At 41.2% G+C, this 17,769-nt stretch overlaps 1 protein-coding gene across 4 annotated transcripts in view; it reads right to left on the reverse strand.

The window, feature by feature from the left end:
- The window catches only part of LOC132328990 (cytosolic phospholipase A2 epsilon-like), a 37,754-nt gene that overhangs the window by 12,231 nt on the left and 7,754 nt on the right, over positions 1-17,769 (reverse strand). For 2 of the 4 annotated variants that reach the window (XM_059849519.1, XM_059849517.1), the window contains exons 3-11: positions 15,148-15,220; positions 5,969-6,105; positions 5,069-5,197; positions 4,379-4,419; positions 3,774-3,816; positions 3,253-3,316; positions 2,135-2,304; positions 1,918-2,010; positions 1,133-1,170 (exon numbers count right to left, since the gene is read on the reverse strand). In XM_059849519.1, coding sequence (XP_059705502.1) covers positions 1,133-1,170; positions 1,918-2,010; positions 2,135-2,304; positions 3,253-3,316; positions 3,774-3,816; positions 4,379-4,419; positions 5,069-5,197; positions 5,969-6,105; positions 15,148-15,220 — 788 coding nt within the window. Of the gene's footprint in view, positions 1-1,132; positions 1,171-1,917; positions 2,011-2,134; positions 2,305-3,252; positions 3,317-3,773; positions 3,817-4,378; positions 4,420-5,068; positions 5,198-5,968; positions 6,106-15,147; positions 15,224-17,769 lie in introns of all 4 variants that reach the window. The other 2 variants (XM_059849518.1, XM_059849516.1) reach the window with 1 other exon arrangement.

Below are 17,769 nucleotides of genomic sequence, written 5' to 3' on the forward strand. Positions count from 1 at the left end.
TTTACTTCATAAATAGATATGCCTTCACTACCAGGTCTACGTAAAGCAAAGGAGGAAGATATTAAATGCTGTTTTTTTCTTGGAGAAAAACAGTCCATCTGCCTTTGAACTGAAAGGATTTTTTTTGAACTGAAAGGATTTTTTTTTCTCCCTGCCAAAGATGCCAGGAATTAAATATAGCTACAAATAGCAGCTGTTCCGTCTCAGACATGAATCCAGAAGCCTGCAGAGGGCAGCGTTTCAAAGGTGGCTTTTAAAAGCTGGGAGAACTTCCACAGGTATCTGTGAAACGTCTGCTGAAGTTGCAGATTTACATGATCAGATGTTCTTCTGATGCTTGTAAGCATTATGTTTGTGGTTTGAAAGCTGCTGTGAAAATCTTGCACAGGCTTCTAAGGAGGAAGTTTTAAAATGATGGCTGTAAACTGTATGTGTATTTCATAGCATATTTACTGAAAATAAACAGCTTGATGGGAAAAGCATCTGCTTTTCCTGGAAGTTCTCTTCTGTTACAATATGGAACGTAATGTAACATATCCATCTTATAAATTTTACTAAGGCTTGAACAGTATTCCAAAACATACAGTGCGCTTCCTTGGTTTAGAAATAAGCAATCACTTCACTGAGTTTATTTGCATTTGTCTCTTTGAGTAGACATTAAAACAATCAATGCAGATAAGTTTATTATTTCATTTTTTTTTCACATCTTAGAGTATCCAGGTACTCTGATTTTGATCTTTTAGTGGAAGAAAACAGTTAAAGAGACCTTTTGGGAAACAGAAATGGTTTTTCAATCAGTTTTGAAATGTCGCTTTTATTGAGAATCTGCATTTGGCAATAAATAGTAGAGGTATCAGGGTGTCTACAGTAGCCCTTGCCATGTAATATTGATTGCAGCACAGTATGAATAGAAAATTGATGTTTTCTTTATAAAACCTTTTCTTAACATTCTGTCCCATTACAAAAGCTCTATTGCTAAAAATCTTTGCTTTATGTACTGAGTGTATTTTATTTTATGGTCTGAAATAAGGATGGACCAGCATTCAGGACAGAGGGAGTAGTAACAAAGGGATTGGAACTTGATTTACAACTATCTAAATACAAAGAACCAAGGGGAAAACAGGTGTCTTACCATTTTTTCACCTTAAGGAGCAAATCAAATTTTCTGTGCTGAAAATTGAAAAGGTAAAATGATGAATATTGATATTTTGTTTAGAATAGTCCCTTTCCCCCACTCAGACTGAGACCCAGATCTTCTGGGTCATTAGTATACCTACAAAACTCTGAATCTCCAAAAACTGAGATCTCTTCTCAATATTTCAATAGGAACCAGAGATGTGCACTGATTTAACAGATAATACTTTAGTACACTATCATCTGTAGTCCACATGTTATCTCTCTCTTAAAACTCAGTGTAGCTTGCCTGGTACTAGTTAGCTACACAAATAAATACCAGAGGAGCTGCAGTGCTACAGCTCACCTCCCTGGAAGGATCCACTGCTGAAGATGGGTGTTGAAACCAGAGCCTCCCACATTACAGTGTCAGGTACAAGGGGAAGCCCGAGAGGCTGAGCACCCCAGACGTGTGGCTCAGGTTTGCTTCCTGGAGCAGTGTGCCAGCCCTCACCACTCTGTCCCAGTGGCACCCAGTCACCTCCAGCCTGGTTAAGTACATGGACAGCACAAGGAGCACGAACAACAGCTTAGATATTTTTCTTCTTCCCCCTTTTCCCGTGGATTTCCCACTTTATTTTGCTTCAAATAATTCATTTCACAATGCATTACCGTAGGTTGGAGGGAGGTTAGAAAACAACTGTCTCTGTAAAAGGAGAACCAGCCCTTGGTTGCTGCTTCATGCAAATCAGAAAGAATTTTAAAAAGCTTGCAAAGGATTCCCTAGGGACAGCAGACACTCACCTCACCAACTACTTCCCGCTCGGAGGGAAGGGATTTCAGAGGGATTGTCAAGGGAACACTTCTCCTCCTTGGCCCACATGACATGCAAGCACACTGAAAAGGAACGTGGAGTGCTTTTTGGTTAAAACAGAAATGTTCTCCTCTTGCTCCCTGCTCACACATAAACGTCAGGTCATAGAAGTGCCTGTGTTGTCTACCATGTTCTGGGGTAACGTACAAAGGCGGGAAGCTTCCTCTTCTTTCTGAGGACAACATCCAGGGAGGGTTGCTTGTATCTGGCATAGTGGAAGAAAGTGGGATCTGGGAGAGGAGAGCGGGAGTCACAGCCCACTGAAACTGTCTGAGTTTCTTCAAAGGATCCTCTCACTGTAAATGTTAGCTCATTCTCTAAAACAATGAGATAAAATGCATACACAAAGTTACTTTTAGTTGTAAAAAAAGAGAGATGGGAAAAAAAGAGGCAAGCAAAAGGTAGCTTTGAACAAATTCCTTCTCCTCTTCCTTTGTATTTGGAAAGCTATCTTCTAAAAGTGATCCAAACCCCAAACATTTCAGGAGACTGTATCATTATTATGTGTGCTGAGCAAGGAGTCAGATGGGAATGTGACATGGATGGCACTAAATTTTAGATTGCTGCTTTTCTGTTGCAGTTTCATCATGACACAGTGAATACAACCAGGTACTTTGCGTGGTAAATCATCTTCATCCCAGGCCAAATAATGAGCTGAAGAAGTTCTCAGTCCCCTAAAATAAGATCTGACTCTTATGAGCAGCAGATGACCCTATTTATATGAATAGTTCAGCTAATCCTGCCAGTGTGCATTATGCATGCTCTGAGATTGCCTACCAGATCCAGCCCCTCAGGGGATGTGGGCAGAGGAGCTTCTAGACTCTGAATCTTGACCAGGGTCAGGCAGGAGCCAGCTGCTGAGTGGCTAACCCCTGCAAAAAATGAGGTGTTTCTGTGCACATGTGTAAGCTGAAGTGACAGCGATCCTGAGCAAAGTTAACACTATATTATAGCTATAATACCTGAGGAATTATGTTCTTCAGGGTTTAGCAGTACTGCAGCAGAGGTTTGCAGAATCTCAACATGGGTTTTAGCTATCTTCTCTATAATCATCTGATTCTAGTTGTTTCTAGTCTGGCACAAGACTCCCCATGAAGTCAGAGCCCTGAACTGCTGCAGGACTGGTAGCATTTCCTACTGTAAATTTTCTACAAATCACCTTAAATGTGATCAATTAAAGCCTTAGTATTTTGCTGATGCAATGTCCAAGCCTTGTTAGAGACAGTAAAATCACCAATATTTATTTTAAGAAATAATAATCTTACCTGAAAAACGCTTCTTTTGCCTCCTGCTGTCCAAGTGAACTTCCAAACAGGCTTCTTCACGACACTATGGTGGGTGTGATGAGGACAGATTAGATAACTCACTAGATAATTATTATCTAATGAGTTATCTAATTAGATAGCTCATCCAGCCATCTCGCCAGCAGTGCTGGCAGATGTTGAAAGGGTCCTTGTAGGAAAGGTCATTGCTTGAAGGGGGGAGGCCAGCTGTGTTGGACACTTTTGCCAGACACAGTGAATGTGAGAATTAATTTATTGTCACATGGGAGGATGGTGCTATGCTAAACACATTGTCATTTTCAATGGATGCAGACAAAACAAGGGAAAATTATAATAGTCAGAAGGCACCTCTAAGATCATGCTGTTCTCCCTAAAGATAAAGCTCCTAAGAGAAAGTTTCACTAAAGAATGAAGACTTGCAATGTTTCCCTCACTGACATTATAGTCAGCTGTGGTAAGGAATGATGTGGGAAAGAATACAAAAGAACAAAACATTATTTTACCACTATTGCCCCATTTGTGATGATGGTTTCAGGAGGACCCTGGCTGGAAAACAAGAACAAATAATATGTATTTTATAAACAATATGTTCTGGATACTGTCCTGAGCAGGACACATTAGTCTCTCTAAATTTTTTATTACTATTTTTTTCATTACTCCTTCTTGTGATTTCTGTAAGTATACTCTCTTGACACTAGATGCCACATAATGACCCAGCAGAAATTATTAAATTGCTGTAAGGCACCTGGAAAGTCCTTGTAACAGCCTTAGTAGCAGAGGCATGACACAAGTTGGGTAGCAGCATTCTCCTCAGCCATGATTTTCCCAGAGAACACTGTCCAGTAAATCTGCAGACTTGCTGCAGTGGGGCTTGCCAGCCAACTTTGAACTATTTCAGTCAAAAGTCTTAAGAAAAAGACACAGAATTAAAAATTCTCAACTCTTCTCTGCATCATGGCACTTTCTCTTTCATATAATGATTTTTTAATGCACATATTAAGTCTGGAAATACTTGTTTCTGGCTATTAAGGTGGTACTGGACCTACAAAAGGTTTCCCTGCCCTAATGCATAACTCCAAGCTGCCAACAGTAATGGGGTTTTACTCACATGGTCTCCAATACAAACTCAACTTCCAGCTCCTCCTTCCCCTGAAAATAAAAAAAGAAGCTGTCTCAAGTAGCATGTGTAGAGGTTTTCAAAGTGACTTTAATTTTTGCAAGCACTGTGTCCTTTATATTTATTCAGTAAAAATATGCTTTTTTTCACTTGCTATTATCAGCATTAAATGACAGAGGCAGCTTTTTCTTCCCCAGGGAACTCAGTTGTACTTGAAAAATGAAGGGTGTTTGGTAAATCTCCCTAACAAATCTATTTTACACTTTCTTCTCTGCCAGCTTCCCTGTGCTGAACATGATATGCTAAGGCTTAGTGCTTAGGGAAATATTGTGGAAACAGGCCATTTCCCTGTGCTTGCATTGCTTTGGTTTTTATAGTCTTTGTGAGGATTAGATAATCTGTTATTTTCTATCAGACTATTGAAAGCACAGAGCTTCCCTAAAATTGCATCTGCTCTGGGGTTTGCGAATTTGGCCATGACCTGTGCCAAAGGAAACCAACAGGAATTTGAGAAGGCCATCCATTTTGTCACTGATGTACAGTTTCCAGGATGTTAATAAATTTCACTACATCTTTACCACCAAGCTAGTCCTGGTGGTAAAACCAGGAGACAGTACACCTCTTTAACAGAGGGGAGAGAATGGACATCAAGCTCTGCTAAATGTCTGACCCAGCTCTTACCTCTGGGGGTAGTGGGAATGCTGTAAAAACTCTTTCCCCGAGGGGGATTTTAGCTACATCAAAAAGCACAATTGCATGGTCATCATCATGAATGATGTCATCATCAGAAACAGTAATTTCCAGAACATTCTAGGAAAAGAAATGAAAAATATCCAATTCACTAGCATGTATAGCATACACAAAATTTGGCATTCTGCAGCTCTTCCAGGCTTAGTGTCTGCTTTACAGAGAAGAAACAGAAAACAATTGATGAAAAGTGTGAAAGGGAGAGTGAGAAAGCAAGTATAAAGAACCAAGTCTTATCAATTAAAGCTGAACTGACATCTCTTTTGGGTCAGCTGTCATGCTTTTAAGTAGATCTCATAAAAAATGAGAATCTTTTTAGGGAGGAATATGGATTACCAAAAGTCCTCTATTGCTTCATATCAGCAGGGGCAATAGAGATAACTTCATATCAGTAATCACCCTTCTAGGTCCTTGGACCTTCTGCTTTCAGCTACCTGTTCACAGGTACTTCAGTGTAGCTCAGTTATCAGCACCAAACTGAGTTAAGATCTTTATCATATAAGAATTTGGCATCATGTCCTTTCAGAAAAAGATGTGTTTTTCTGTTACAGTGTAATTTTATATTTTCATTTCAGTTTTTCTGTGTTGTCATGGGTCCCATCAGCCTTCCCCAACGAGGTCAGACTCTCATTACCCATATGTAAATAATAACAGCTATCTGCTAGGAGCAAATTGGATTCCAGCAAAGCCAGAGTTGCTTTGCTTCAGCTTGTGTGGGGAATTTTAAGTAAACTCAGAAATGCACTAGAAGATATTTCTAGTTTAGGGGTTTTGGGCTAAACTGAAAGACATGCACAGAGATTAGATGAAAAAGAGAAGTTTTGAGTTGCTTGCCTTGACTTTTCTCTGTATCCGGAAGTAGAAAGTTTCATTCCACACGGGATTTCTGCAGTTTTTGATGGTTTTGGTGTGGAATATTTCATCTGAAGCTGTTGGCAACCAGAGCCTCACATAGCAATCAGATTGGCTTACTGTAGAAACACAGGCACAAAGTATCTGGCAGAGGAGGCATGATACAAGCAGTGGAGACACTGAAATGTTCTATGGTTTAAACATGGGTGAGAGATGGCCAGTTCTTTCTGATAAACATTGGCCAAACCAGGAAGATAGAAATCACACAGCTGGATAAAATTAATTTGTTCTTCTCAACACTATTTTTAATAAGCAGTGTATTCAAACAATTATGCATAATCTTACACATTCAAAGAAAAGAATACAATCCTAGCTAGCAAATAGAGTAGTGTGTATATTCAGGAGTCTTGTATTGCTCCATATCAACAAGTTTGGCAAGCAAAACCATGACAGAGGCAGCACAGTATTAACTTCAGACCCTGAGAGGGATTACTCATAAATTGTCTCTGTAGCAATTGAACTTTGTGAGAAACACCAAAAGAATCAGGTTTAAGTCTGATTCAGATAGTAGATGTCTGACATAGCTGGTTATTAACTCTTTATGACAGAAAATTAATTACTCCTGTGACCTTGATCCTCGTCTCCCTAGGCGGGGTAGGAAGGGAGAGGCCTACCAGCAGTACAATTGCTGCTTCAGGAGCTCAGTAGGAGCTGGAGCCTTTTCCTGGAGTTTCCTGATGCTTGAAAGATGAGGAGTCTAGATCCTACTTCACATTTCCTCCCAGGAAAAGTGAAGTGGCAGAAAGGATTTGCATCTTGTGGATGGAGGGAGCGGAGTGAGGCTGCACTGGCTCTGAGTTACCGTCTCCCATAGATCCTGAACCAAGTGAACACCAAAGAGATTCTCAGACCTTGGACAGGAGGTTTTCCAGGACTTTTCCAGTGGCAGCTAGAAGGGTTGATCCATCCTGTTCTGTAAACATAGGCTTTGGCCAGAGGAGGAGTCTGGTGCTGTGGCAGTCAACAGAGAGACCCACCTCAAGAGCAGGGAGAAGAGCACCTACTCTCTGTGAGCATCACAGAAGTGAGTTCATCCCCATGTCTGTGTGCAGAACACACTGCTTTGGGATATTTTGCCTAAAACTAAGGTGTTGCCTGAAATCCAGAGACCCTGTGACTGTGACATCCTCAGGGGAAGATGCCTGTCAATTAGGGAGATCCTCATGGAACACTTCATGCTGTATCCTGAAGGAATTTCTTGACACTGTCAGGAGTTTTCTCTCCAGAAGGAAGTAGATTGCCTGTCTTTGAAATTATTACCACTGACAACAGAGTCTCAGCTTTTAACATAGTGGAGGTGACAGGATAATATGTTGACTTTGGCAATTACCAGTACAATCCTTAATTTACTAGCAGTGGGAGGGCTGTGCTTGTTGATCTGTCTGATAACTGGAAGTCCTTCCCTCACTGACAGCCTGCTGAGCTGTGTTGTACTCATCCTGATAAATGGTATCACTGCTTCTGATCTACAGAGCCTGTGCAATAGCCAAGAACTAAATGTGGCTTCAGGGCATCTGGGCCATCCCTCCTCTCAGTAATGCACACACAACTGCCAATCTCAAGCGCTTCAAAAACATGAATCCAGCACCTCCAAAACTGCCAAAGTGGATGGGGGGGGATGTAATTCAGAAAATAACATTTCTGAACTGATTTAAGACATAATTTCTCTCCCTTTCTGTTTCAAGCTATCCTAGGGTGTAGGAAGGACATACTTCTATATTTTTGCTGTACTTGCAAAGGCATGTTCTTTTCTTTTCCTTTCTTTTTCTTAAAGAAAAGTCTTGAAAACCAAAATGCTTTGCCCTTATTTTAAATTTCTTTTTTTCATCACACACTGTAAAAAATAAGACTTGTGGCAGAACTGAGAAAGCTGGCAGTGTGAAATCTCCAAGGTAACCATGAATGGACAGCTGCAGCACTTACGAATGTCTTTTATTACTGTTTTATCTGGAATTTACTGATTTTCTGGGGTGTTTTCTTTGGCAAAATATCTTCATGAGGCTACTTTCTAAAATCACTGTTCAGTATGTATATTGATTTCATAACTATGTAAAATCAGCTATTAAAAACTCTTTGTCAAACTGAGGAAGTACAGGATAGCTACATGGAAAGAGGGATGGACTAAAAACTGGTTTAACTAGCAGGATCAAGTGCTTGTGGTTGGCAGCACAAAGTACAGTTGGAGGCCAGTCTCTGCTGGTGTACCCCAGAGGCTGTTTCACATCTGTATTAACAACGTGAGCGATGAGACAGAGCTCGGCTTCAGCAAGTCTGCAGGTGGAGCAGAGCTTGGGGAGTGGCTGACACACCAGAAGGCTGTGCTGCCGTTCCGAAGGACCTGGCCAGGTGGGAGGACTGAGCCAACGTGAGCCTCATGAAATTCACTGAGGGAAATGCCAAGTCCTTCACAGGAGGAGGCAAAAGCCCAGCCCCAGGATGGGCTGAGGGCTGACCAGCTGGACAGCAGCTCTGCAGAAAAGCCTCTGTGCAGGGTTGAGCAGAAGCCAGTGAGCTATCCTTGTGGCAAGAGAGGCCAACAGCCTCCTGGGCTGCATCAGGAGTGCTGCCAGCAGCTGGAAAGGTGGTCCTTCCTCTCTGCTCAGCGCTGACAAGGCCACATCCCTGAGTTCCCCAGTACAAGAGAGGTAAGGATGTGCTGGAGTGAGCTGAACAAAACAGTCCAAAAGAGAATGGGGGAATGGATCATCTTCTCTATGGGGAGAAGCTGGGACTCTTCTGCCTGAAGCAGAGAAGGCTTACGGGGTCTTATCAATTTGTGTAAATACCTGATTAGGGGAGAGGAAAATTAATAAGTCTGAGTCAGACCCTCCTCCGTGGTGCCCAGTGAGAGGTAAATGGACACAAACCAATATGCAGGGAATCCCACTGAAACATAAGTAAAAATTTAATTTTTGCCATGACACTGTAAACACCACCAGCACACACCGTCACAGATTGCCCAGAAAGGTTGTGAAGTCTCTACCCTTGCAGACGTTCAATGGATGTGGCTCTGAAAAACCTACTGAAGCCAATCCTGTTTATGGCAGGGGTCTGGACTACACAATCTCCAGAAGTGCCTTCACACCTCAGCCACTTTGTGTGATTCTGCTGTAACAAGGCTAGTTGGTCACAGACAAATAAATTACATAATAGTGTTAGTAACTCCTGTGTGCAAATTTGACCTTGAAGATGGGGTGAGGTGATGGCACTAGGACAAAGTACATTCTCTTCCTGTGAAGAAAGGGGACTACACCACATCTGGGTTTGCCACAATTCACCTACAGTCCCTACCAATGTGGAGGGAGGTTATTGTTTTCCATAGGATTCCTGTGGTTTTCTATGTTTTCCTTTAATTTTACAGACAGTATTCCCATGCTGTGGTTCTAACTGAGCTTATGTATTTCTGTAGAAGTGGCAGTTCACTTGAACTGAGGCTAAACTGTGAGATAAATAAAAAAGGACAGTTGAATGTCTGCTGAATACTATGATAATTATGATACCATTATTACATGGCAGCCCTTGAAATGACTAATCACCTTGCATTGCTCTCTCTTATGCCCCCCAAAAGCATACAAGAGAGCTACTGAAAATGTTCCAGTTTATTCACTGCTACCTGAGAGCTAATACAAAAAAATTCTATTTACTTTTTCTTCTTGCTCCAGCTGTAATGCAGTTGCTGGGCTTTGTTAGCAGTTTCATGCCACGCCAGGCCCTTACTTCAGTGCACGTGTTGCAACTTCCCTGATGACATAATATCACCTCATGTGAATGCTGAGACAGCTGAACTCACAGCCTCTCTGAAAGTCAGCACTAAGTGACCCTGGTGTCCTTTTCCAATTTGTAGCTTCTGATTCAATTTTTATGATGGTGAGACTGCTTCTCAACTCTGCCTTAGAGCTAAAGATCAGTTAAAAATACAAGACCAAAAGAAAGTAGTTCAGAACTGCAGCTATGTACTCTGTGAGAGTACAGTCATGTGAGGTGTACCTGAGATGAACTGTCGTGCCAAAATCACTCCTCTCCATCACAAGTAAGGAGAAAATTGAAGCACTGGAAAGCAAAGCATGTAAGAAAAACTAGTCTCATAGGAACAATGAATGTAAACTACAAAATCTCATCTGTCCTGTTACTGCATTTCGTAACACCAAAATGAAGAAAAAATTTTCTCCTAGTGAAATATTCTTCACCTGCACAGACAGGTTCTCCCTGAATCCTAGTTTACTACAGTTCATCTAAGAGGAGGAGGAGAACTGCTCCCATTTCTCAATTGCTGGACATGATCTTTGGGAACATTTTCCCTCACCAGCTTAGGACAATACAAGCAGTATTGAGGATTTACCTCCTACTGCTGTCTGAGAGGGGATTTGGACTCGGTTAAGAGCTCTACCAGTATCCTGGTGCAACACTCCTTTGTAAGCACAATATTGCTCTCTGTGGCTTACTTGTGGAAATAACAAAAGCTCCTAGGTGAACTGTGCCTAATCAGTGATGTCTTTGACCAGGGATAAACAGAGTCCCCTTGTGAGTGAGCCCTTTACCCAGTCCAGCCCTTTAAGTCCAGTGGCCAAGTAGGATTTTCTCCCTGGAGCAGGTTCAGTGAGTGCAGTACCTGCTGCAGTCCCAGCTCAAAGTTTCATACCCTGGGTCACCTCCTGCACCACTATGCTCTCACTGGCACCACCTGCTTTCCTGGGACAGGGCCATTTGTATCACCTGCACTAGCTGTAATCTCTCTATTTTTTTTTTTTTTCTTTTCACTTATTTTCTGCAGCAAAAATAACCCTTAATGTCTCTGGAGAATGACTCTGATTTGCAAGTGTACTGTTGCAGAACTGACTCATTTCCTCTGAAGGGATAATATAAAAGCTTCTACAAAATAAATTCATAAGACCTTAGAGGACAAAGTCTCTGAGCTCCTCTTTTTTAAATACGTGAGATCTCTCTTCAGTCAAAGGGAGGTCTGGAGCCAAAGGAAGATCTGAAAACAGAAGGAAGAGTTGAGGGAGAGGAGTGATTGTTCTGACAGCTAAGACTAACAGGTTTCACAGCTGAGAAGGTTTCCACATGTGCCTGTTTTCTACAGTAAAAAATATACTGGATTGCAGTCACATTTCCGCCCAATGCTAAATTTCCCACCTCAGCTCTGACAGCCTCTTGATCTGGCAAGACCTCTCAGGGACATTACTGTGTCCCAGAAAAAAAAGCACCTGTCAACCTGAAGGTCACTCCAGGTAATTTCTTACCGGGACACAGCTCAAATTCACCCCAGCAGTCCAGGAAGAGCATTGCAAGCACTCAGCACCACTGAGGGTCGAGCCAGACCTGACACCACCCCTCTTCACCTCATCTGTGCTAACAAGCCTGAACATGCACTCCAACAGCAAAGGTCATCTCTTGGAATGTGGAATCAGCTGGTACCCATGTAGGCTGCCACAGCCTCAGACAGGAGTACTGTCACAGAGACCTCTTCACTCAGGTTTTCAGGTGAGATCCAGTGGAGCCCAGCAGAGTTTTGCTCTTTCACATGGCACTAAGTAGTGCTGGAGAGATGATGTAACTGCAGGTCTGTTCACCTGTGCTAAGGATCTGGAAGAAGTTTGCTTCCTCTTCTGTTGCCTCAGGGCAAATCCCCCTCTCTTGGTGCCTGGGCTGCAGGCAAGCCAGATAAGGCAGATCCCCTCACTGATCCTCTCTCTATGGAGCAGGTGTCAGCTTCAGCCACGGGGTTTAGAGGCTGCCATAGGACAAACAAACACTGATGACGGTGACAATGGGCCAGGCTGGGAGCTTGGTGCAGCTCTGTGTGGCCACCCAATACCTCAGTTGTTTAAGGAGAGCAACTGGAAGGTGTTGGAGAGTCTGTGCCACCATGGTCCTCCTCTCCCACTACCCAGCTCCTTTTCCTTTCTTTTGGGAAAGACTGGAAGGGGTATCATCAGCAAGACAAGAAGCTAATAGACTATTTTCCCTGCCATCTCATCTTGACCAGATATTCCTCCCACATTTGGGGAGCTGTGTAGAAGTGACACCATGAATAGAGTTAGGAAACATGAGCTGTTGTAAAAGCACCAGCACTGACTTCCAGCAGAGAAGGAGCAAATGGACACACCAATGACCTAAAAAGTCATTGTTTTACCAAAGGCTGCAGGCAGTCTTGGACTGAGGGGGGGAAATCCACTGCAAAATAGGCACCAGACTGCAAGAGACTCAAACTTTAATGGAATTTATTCCTTTCTAGTCCCCATACCACCTTCTGCATAGAGCACTGGAGCCTGGTGATGACACTCAGTGCCTGCAGGGGAGCAGGATGAGTGTAAGTGATCTTATCTGGGTGCCTTTCTCTCCAGTGCCCACAGTGAGATCAGGGAGTGCCAGAAATGTTTGAGTCTGACCCATGATTACTAATTGGCATAAAGGTTAGTTAGGAGTACAGTGCAAAATAATTAGCCCAGGTCTGTCAAGAGCATTTGCATGGTAAGATAAGACAAGACAGAAACCAATTATTTGTAGCATGAAGCACATGCTGGAGAGGAGCATCACTCATATAGAGGAGACTGCAAAAAGTGTGGGACAGCAGGGTTATGAAAGGGGCCAATTGACCCATTCAGGAGGAGTGAACTGTTTTCCTTTTGGTTTAATTTTTTTATTTGTGTGCCAAACTCTATCAGCATGTGTGTCTGGCAGAGGTGTAACACAGGCAAAGGTGTAACACCAGATTTCAGGATAAGCTTGGATTTCATCCCAGGCTTGTGAAACACACTTCCCATGGATCTTGACGTGCATATTTAAAAAAAAAAACAGCCAAGATTAAGTTGGCTGCATGTGCTTGTGGGGAATATCAGTGGAAATATACAGAAGTGGTGTTCCATGAAGCCAGGATTTGGCAAGTAAGTCAAGAAAAATGTAGAAACTCTATGACCAAATGATCTGGTGTGACTGCATTTGCAACAAGCAGAGAGAAAATAATGGAATGGAGCACTGCACATGCTGAAAAAGATGGGAAGCCAGCATTCAGGTAGAAAAAGCAAGTCAGAATTGGCTGCACTTGATTGAAAAGGTGGCTTGCTCCTGGATTTGATACAGGGAAACTGAAAATCTAGGGAAGTCTGAAATATGTTATTACAAAAATTGTTAGTATTCTACAGATATCTCACAGTCAGATAGCATCTGTATCAGATGCTTCTGATCAGTTTTCCAGGGGAAAGATCATATTGCTGAGAAAAGGCTAGCTAAATATAATTTTATTATTCTCATTATCACATAGTAGCATGTCTAGTTATTTTAGTTTTCTGATACTTCAAATGCATTCAAATGTTAAATTAAAATGCTAAGCTAAAAGAACATCAATAGCAGTGCAAAATCAAACACTTGAAAACTACAATGTATCTTTTTTGAATTGTACTTAAATTTTTAAATTCCAGAGTATCACACTATTTTTCCTGTGAGATTTCAACTTTGAAAGCAGAGATAGGTTGCTGCTTAGTCAACAAAAACCTATCTGATGTTTGTTTATCTTCCTTGTTCAACGGCATCCTGGTCTACAGTGCTTCATTCTATGGCATCCTTAAGAAACAGGCTCAAACAGGCTTGCAGAGTAGCTGGGGAATTACTGACAGAAAGAGAAGACAATTTTCTTCACAACTGGTCCCCAAGCCTTATTTACTGGTAACTAACAAAAGAATCTGAAAATACTTTCCACTCTTTCTAGGCCTTACCTAACATCTTAAATTAAAATCTCTCTACAATAGTAGGAGTTTCAAAATGAGCACATCACCTAAATAGATGAGAGAGAAACAAAAGGTGTTGGAGAAGATACTCGGTTTTGTAGACAGGGCATCAGAGGCACAGAATGTTTTGATGTATAAATGTACCTAAACTTCTTATGCAATAGATCTATGAACAGAACTAAAAACAGAGCCCACATGTCTTGAGCTCTACTCCTGGGGTGTACATTTTGGTGATACTAGGAATTCTCAAAATGTCTACAACTCACTGAGACTTCTCAGAAATCTCCCTGCCGTCAGGATGGAGGACAAGGTCACAGCTGTAATACTGTTTTCTGAGAATGCAGCATCATTTTACTTTGTGCAATCTCTTTGCATAAGCAGCTGAATCATGGTTCTTATCTGGCTCAATTTTCATTCTGGATCAAAGGTGATACTAAGAGAAATTAAATCAACAGTTCAAAGGAATGAAGGTGCACATACATGCAGTGTTTCATAGCTCTCAAAAGGAATAGGAATTAATTTGACCTTTTCTGCTATGCTATAATATTCCTTCTATTTTCTGCAGCCCAATGTTACAGACAATGTAAACAGACCACTTCTTTCCACTTGACTAGAAAATTGACAAGGGTGACATGGACATCCATGGTCTTGAAACAACAAAGTGAGTGAAATACGAAGGAATGGTAAGAAATTTTATCTGCAGGATTTTATGGCTTCAGCAAACTTTATCATGATCTCCCAAAAAGGAAAGAAAATGCAAAACAAGAGGAGGAAGAACAGTATGGTATAGGGATATGGCAAAGCATGTAATCATCCTGATGTACCAAGTTCATGAGACACACGTAGTAATGGCAGGAGAAAATTCTCAGAGAAAAATCTCTGGGAATGTGAACCACCAGGCAAGGGCTGTCCAAGTATCACACATTTTCAGAACACTTTGCATGTACCATGTACCACAGTCCCCAAAAGATTCCTGTTAGATATTTTTCTCTGGGGGGCAAGAGTCAGCTGATGTCATGGTGCTCAGGACAACCAAAGAACTAAGAGGGACTGGTGTGTAAGTATGCCAGCTCAATGTTCTATGCATTTGTCACAGATATGTTATATAAACATCTGCACGTTTAAACTGTGTTAAGGTACTTTCAAGCCCTTGAAACAGCCAACTTGTCAGATAAACAATGTGGAAAAAAAACCCAATAACCAAATAAACCTCTGATACTGCAAATAGTTCTTGTGTGGCATAAATTGCCTTCAACTGTGATTTCTTAGCTACTATAACTTTAGTGTTTTGGATTTGTGCAATATCTAGCAGAAACAGGAGCTGATACCGTAATTTGAGAATGGTGTAACATCAATAAAAAATCTGGTACTTACAGAAATCTGCCTGCTGAGCATTTTTCAACTTTATGATTCTTACAGTTAGCAAGGAGTAAGGTGACATCTCTTCCTGCTGGAAAAAAAAAAAGAGATGTATCTTAATGTATTGACTGTAATGCAACCAAACACTGAAAAGAACCAAGGTTCTGCTAAAGTTGTCTCTTCGAATTGGCAAAATCACAGCAAAAATATAATAGGCAGCAAGATGCATTTTCTTCACAAACTTCATTGACCCCTAAGGCCTGTAGCTATCTAGCACAAAGAGGAGGTGAGGAAAGAGAGGATGAGCAGGAAAGTTAAGATGGTGTAAATAAGCTGAAAAAGTTCATTTAGCCAGTAACATTAAATTGTACACATGACCATCAGCAGTCAATATGAAGATAAAATTCAGTGAATCCAGAAATCAGAGTTGCTTCAAATTTGGTTTGTTATCGGCCAGCAGCCTGTCTATTGCTGTAGGTAGAATCAAGGCCTACACAAAAATTCTTCTTTTAATGCAGTGCTTGGTGAGAGGAGGGGGAGAGGGTTGTCTTTTTAAGTTTTCTTGCTTGTTCTTAAAACAATAATTTTCATGAGAGAGGGATGACTAAGGATGAATGTTAGAACCTCAGGGAATGTCTCAGGACTCCACAACACATGGCTTTGGACAAACACTCCTAGTTTGCTTTGTGGCAACAGAGGTTTTCCTTACCAAGGATGGTTATCTGATTGATGGACATGGAATAGTTTTGACTACAGTCCTTAATCTCAAAGAAGGCTATCTCAAATTCCTTGTTGAAGGTGCCAGGCCAGACCATCTGGGTCTGTGAAAGTTGTGACAATCACATATGCTTGAAAGATTTGACATCTTCAGAGAACCTACTCATCATGTCCCCTTAGCAGCAGCTAGAGCAAGCAGGGTATCAGCAAAAAGAAGGAGAAAACAGACAATGCTTACTGTGGCTGGAGCACAGGTGGAAATACTGAGCCTCTAACTGTGGGAACAGTTGGGGAATACTTACCACAACAGCTCAAGTTTATAGAAAGGAAAGAGAGTTGAATTATGATTGTACTAAAGAGACTGAATGCAAAAGGTAAGTCAGCACTGGGGATGGCTCCCTCTCTCACTGTTTAGGAACAGAAGAGAAGAAAAGAAGGAATTTCAGATTGTATTAAGTTCTGCAGCTGAGGTACAATTACAGTAGTAAGAGGTCCTGTTTGGTAGGAGTAGCATAAAATGACTGCAGTGGATGTCTGAGGATGAGGCTTTGCAGGGGAAAGAAAATGCAAACAGCCCTGTTTATGTATTTCTATTTATTGCCACTTCTACGTGAAGAGCCTTAATCTGCATACAAATATGGTATCAGCAGATCCTGAATTTGGGTATCTTCAACAAAAGGGGAAGGTATAAATAGTATATCTATAAGTAATATGCATTTTGAAAAGTTACCTTGAGTTAGGTTATGAAATAATTGGGAATTTTTTAAGGACTTCTGAGCAAAGCATTAATGAAAAAATATTATAGCATTAAAATGAGGCAGATTTAGGAAGAGGGAAGTGTTAGTTTGCAGTTCTAGTAGCAAGTATCTGTATAAGTTATAAAATGGCCAAACTTATTATGATGCCACTTGTGTATTTGCAAAAAGATATTCAGAAAAATAATACTGAAGGCACAGCATATAGTGAGTCAAGAAATAGGTGGTCACTTGTATTCAGGAAGAGCTCAAGGAGTTCAGATAATGGCAGAAGACAAATAGATCAGTTATTCTTAGTAAAGTCACGAAATGCAACATCATCAACTAGAAGGGGTGGCCAAAGACAGAAGCTGTTATGAAAGCTAAAGGCCAAAATTTGAAAAAAACAAATCTGAAGTGAAATAGAGCAGAGCTGCTTGAAGATGATGAAATTACTAGGAGATATTTTGTGAGAGACTTCAATTAAAATAACAGGGAGTAACTCTTGAGTGAAATAAGAGAAAGCACATACAAATGTGCTGCTACTGTGACAAAAGTCAAAGACTGATAAAAAGGTCAAAGTACAAGAAATCAGTGAGACAAGATGGTACATCAGCTGAAGTGTGTAGAGCTTTGGACCGTGGGGAATCCATCATGCTTAACCTCTCAAATGATTTCCATGTCTATAAGCATAAAAGACATGAAGGTCATCAGAGGAAATTGCACAAAAAAATGCAGTAATTTCCAGGCTATGAAGTTGTCCAAAAAAATGGCAAGATTAATGTTTTTATAAAACACTGGGTAATTGACAGGCATGTTAAACAGAAGCCAGTGCCTAATATAACCATCAGGCTTGCTCATGAGCTCAAGCTTATGACCAGGAATCGTATCAGAATGTCTTCAGTGAGCTGACTGGTTAAATGCTAACACTTTTTGCTGTGAGGTACAGAAACAGCACATCAAAACAAGTGGGCTAAATGCCAAAAAAAAGGGCACTTATCTTCATCAGGCTACAAAGAATAAAATATCTTGGCTTCTGGATGGGTGTATTCCCAAACTGAAAAATAAATTAATCACTGTTGCAGAAATTCATATGTAAGGTACATGATATTTTATGTGGCTGTGTTTTAAACAGGGGAGGTAAGATCTCAGCATTATCAGAGCACAGGCTGAGCCAGCTCCACAC

Source organism: Haemorhous mexicanus, chromosome 6 (genome assembly GCF_027477595.1).
Source record: "Haemorhous mexicanus isolate bHaeMex1 chromosome 6, bHaeMex1.pri, whole genome shotgun sequence".
Classification (NCBI taxonomy): Eukaryota; Metazoa; Chordata; class Aves; order Passeriformes; family Fringillidae; genus Haemorhous; species Haemorhous mexicanus.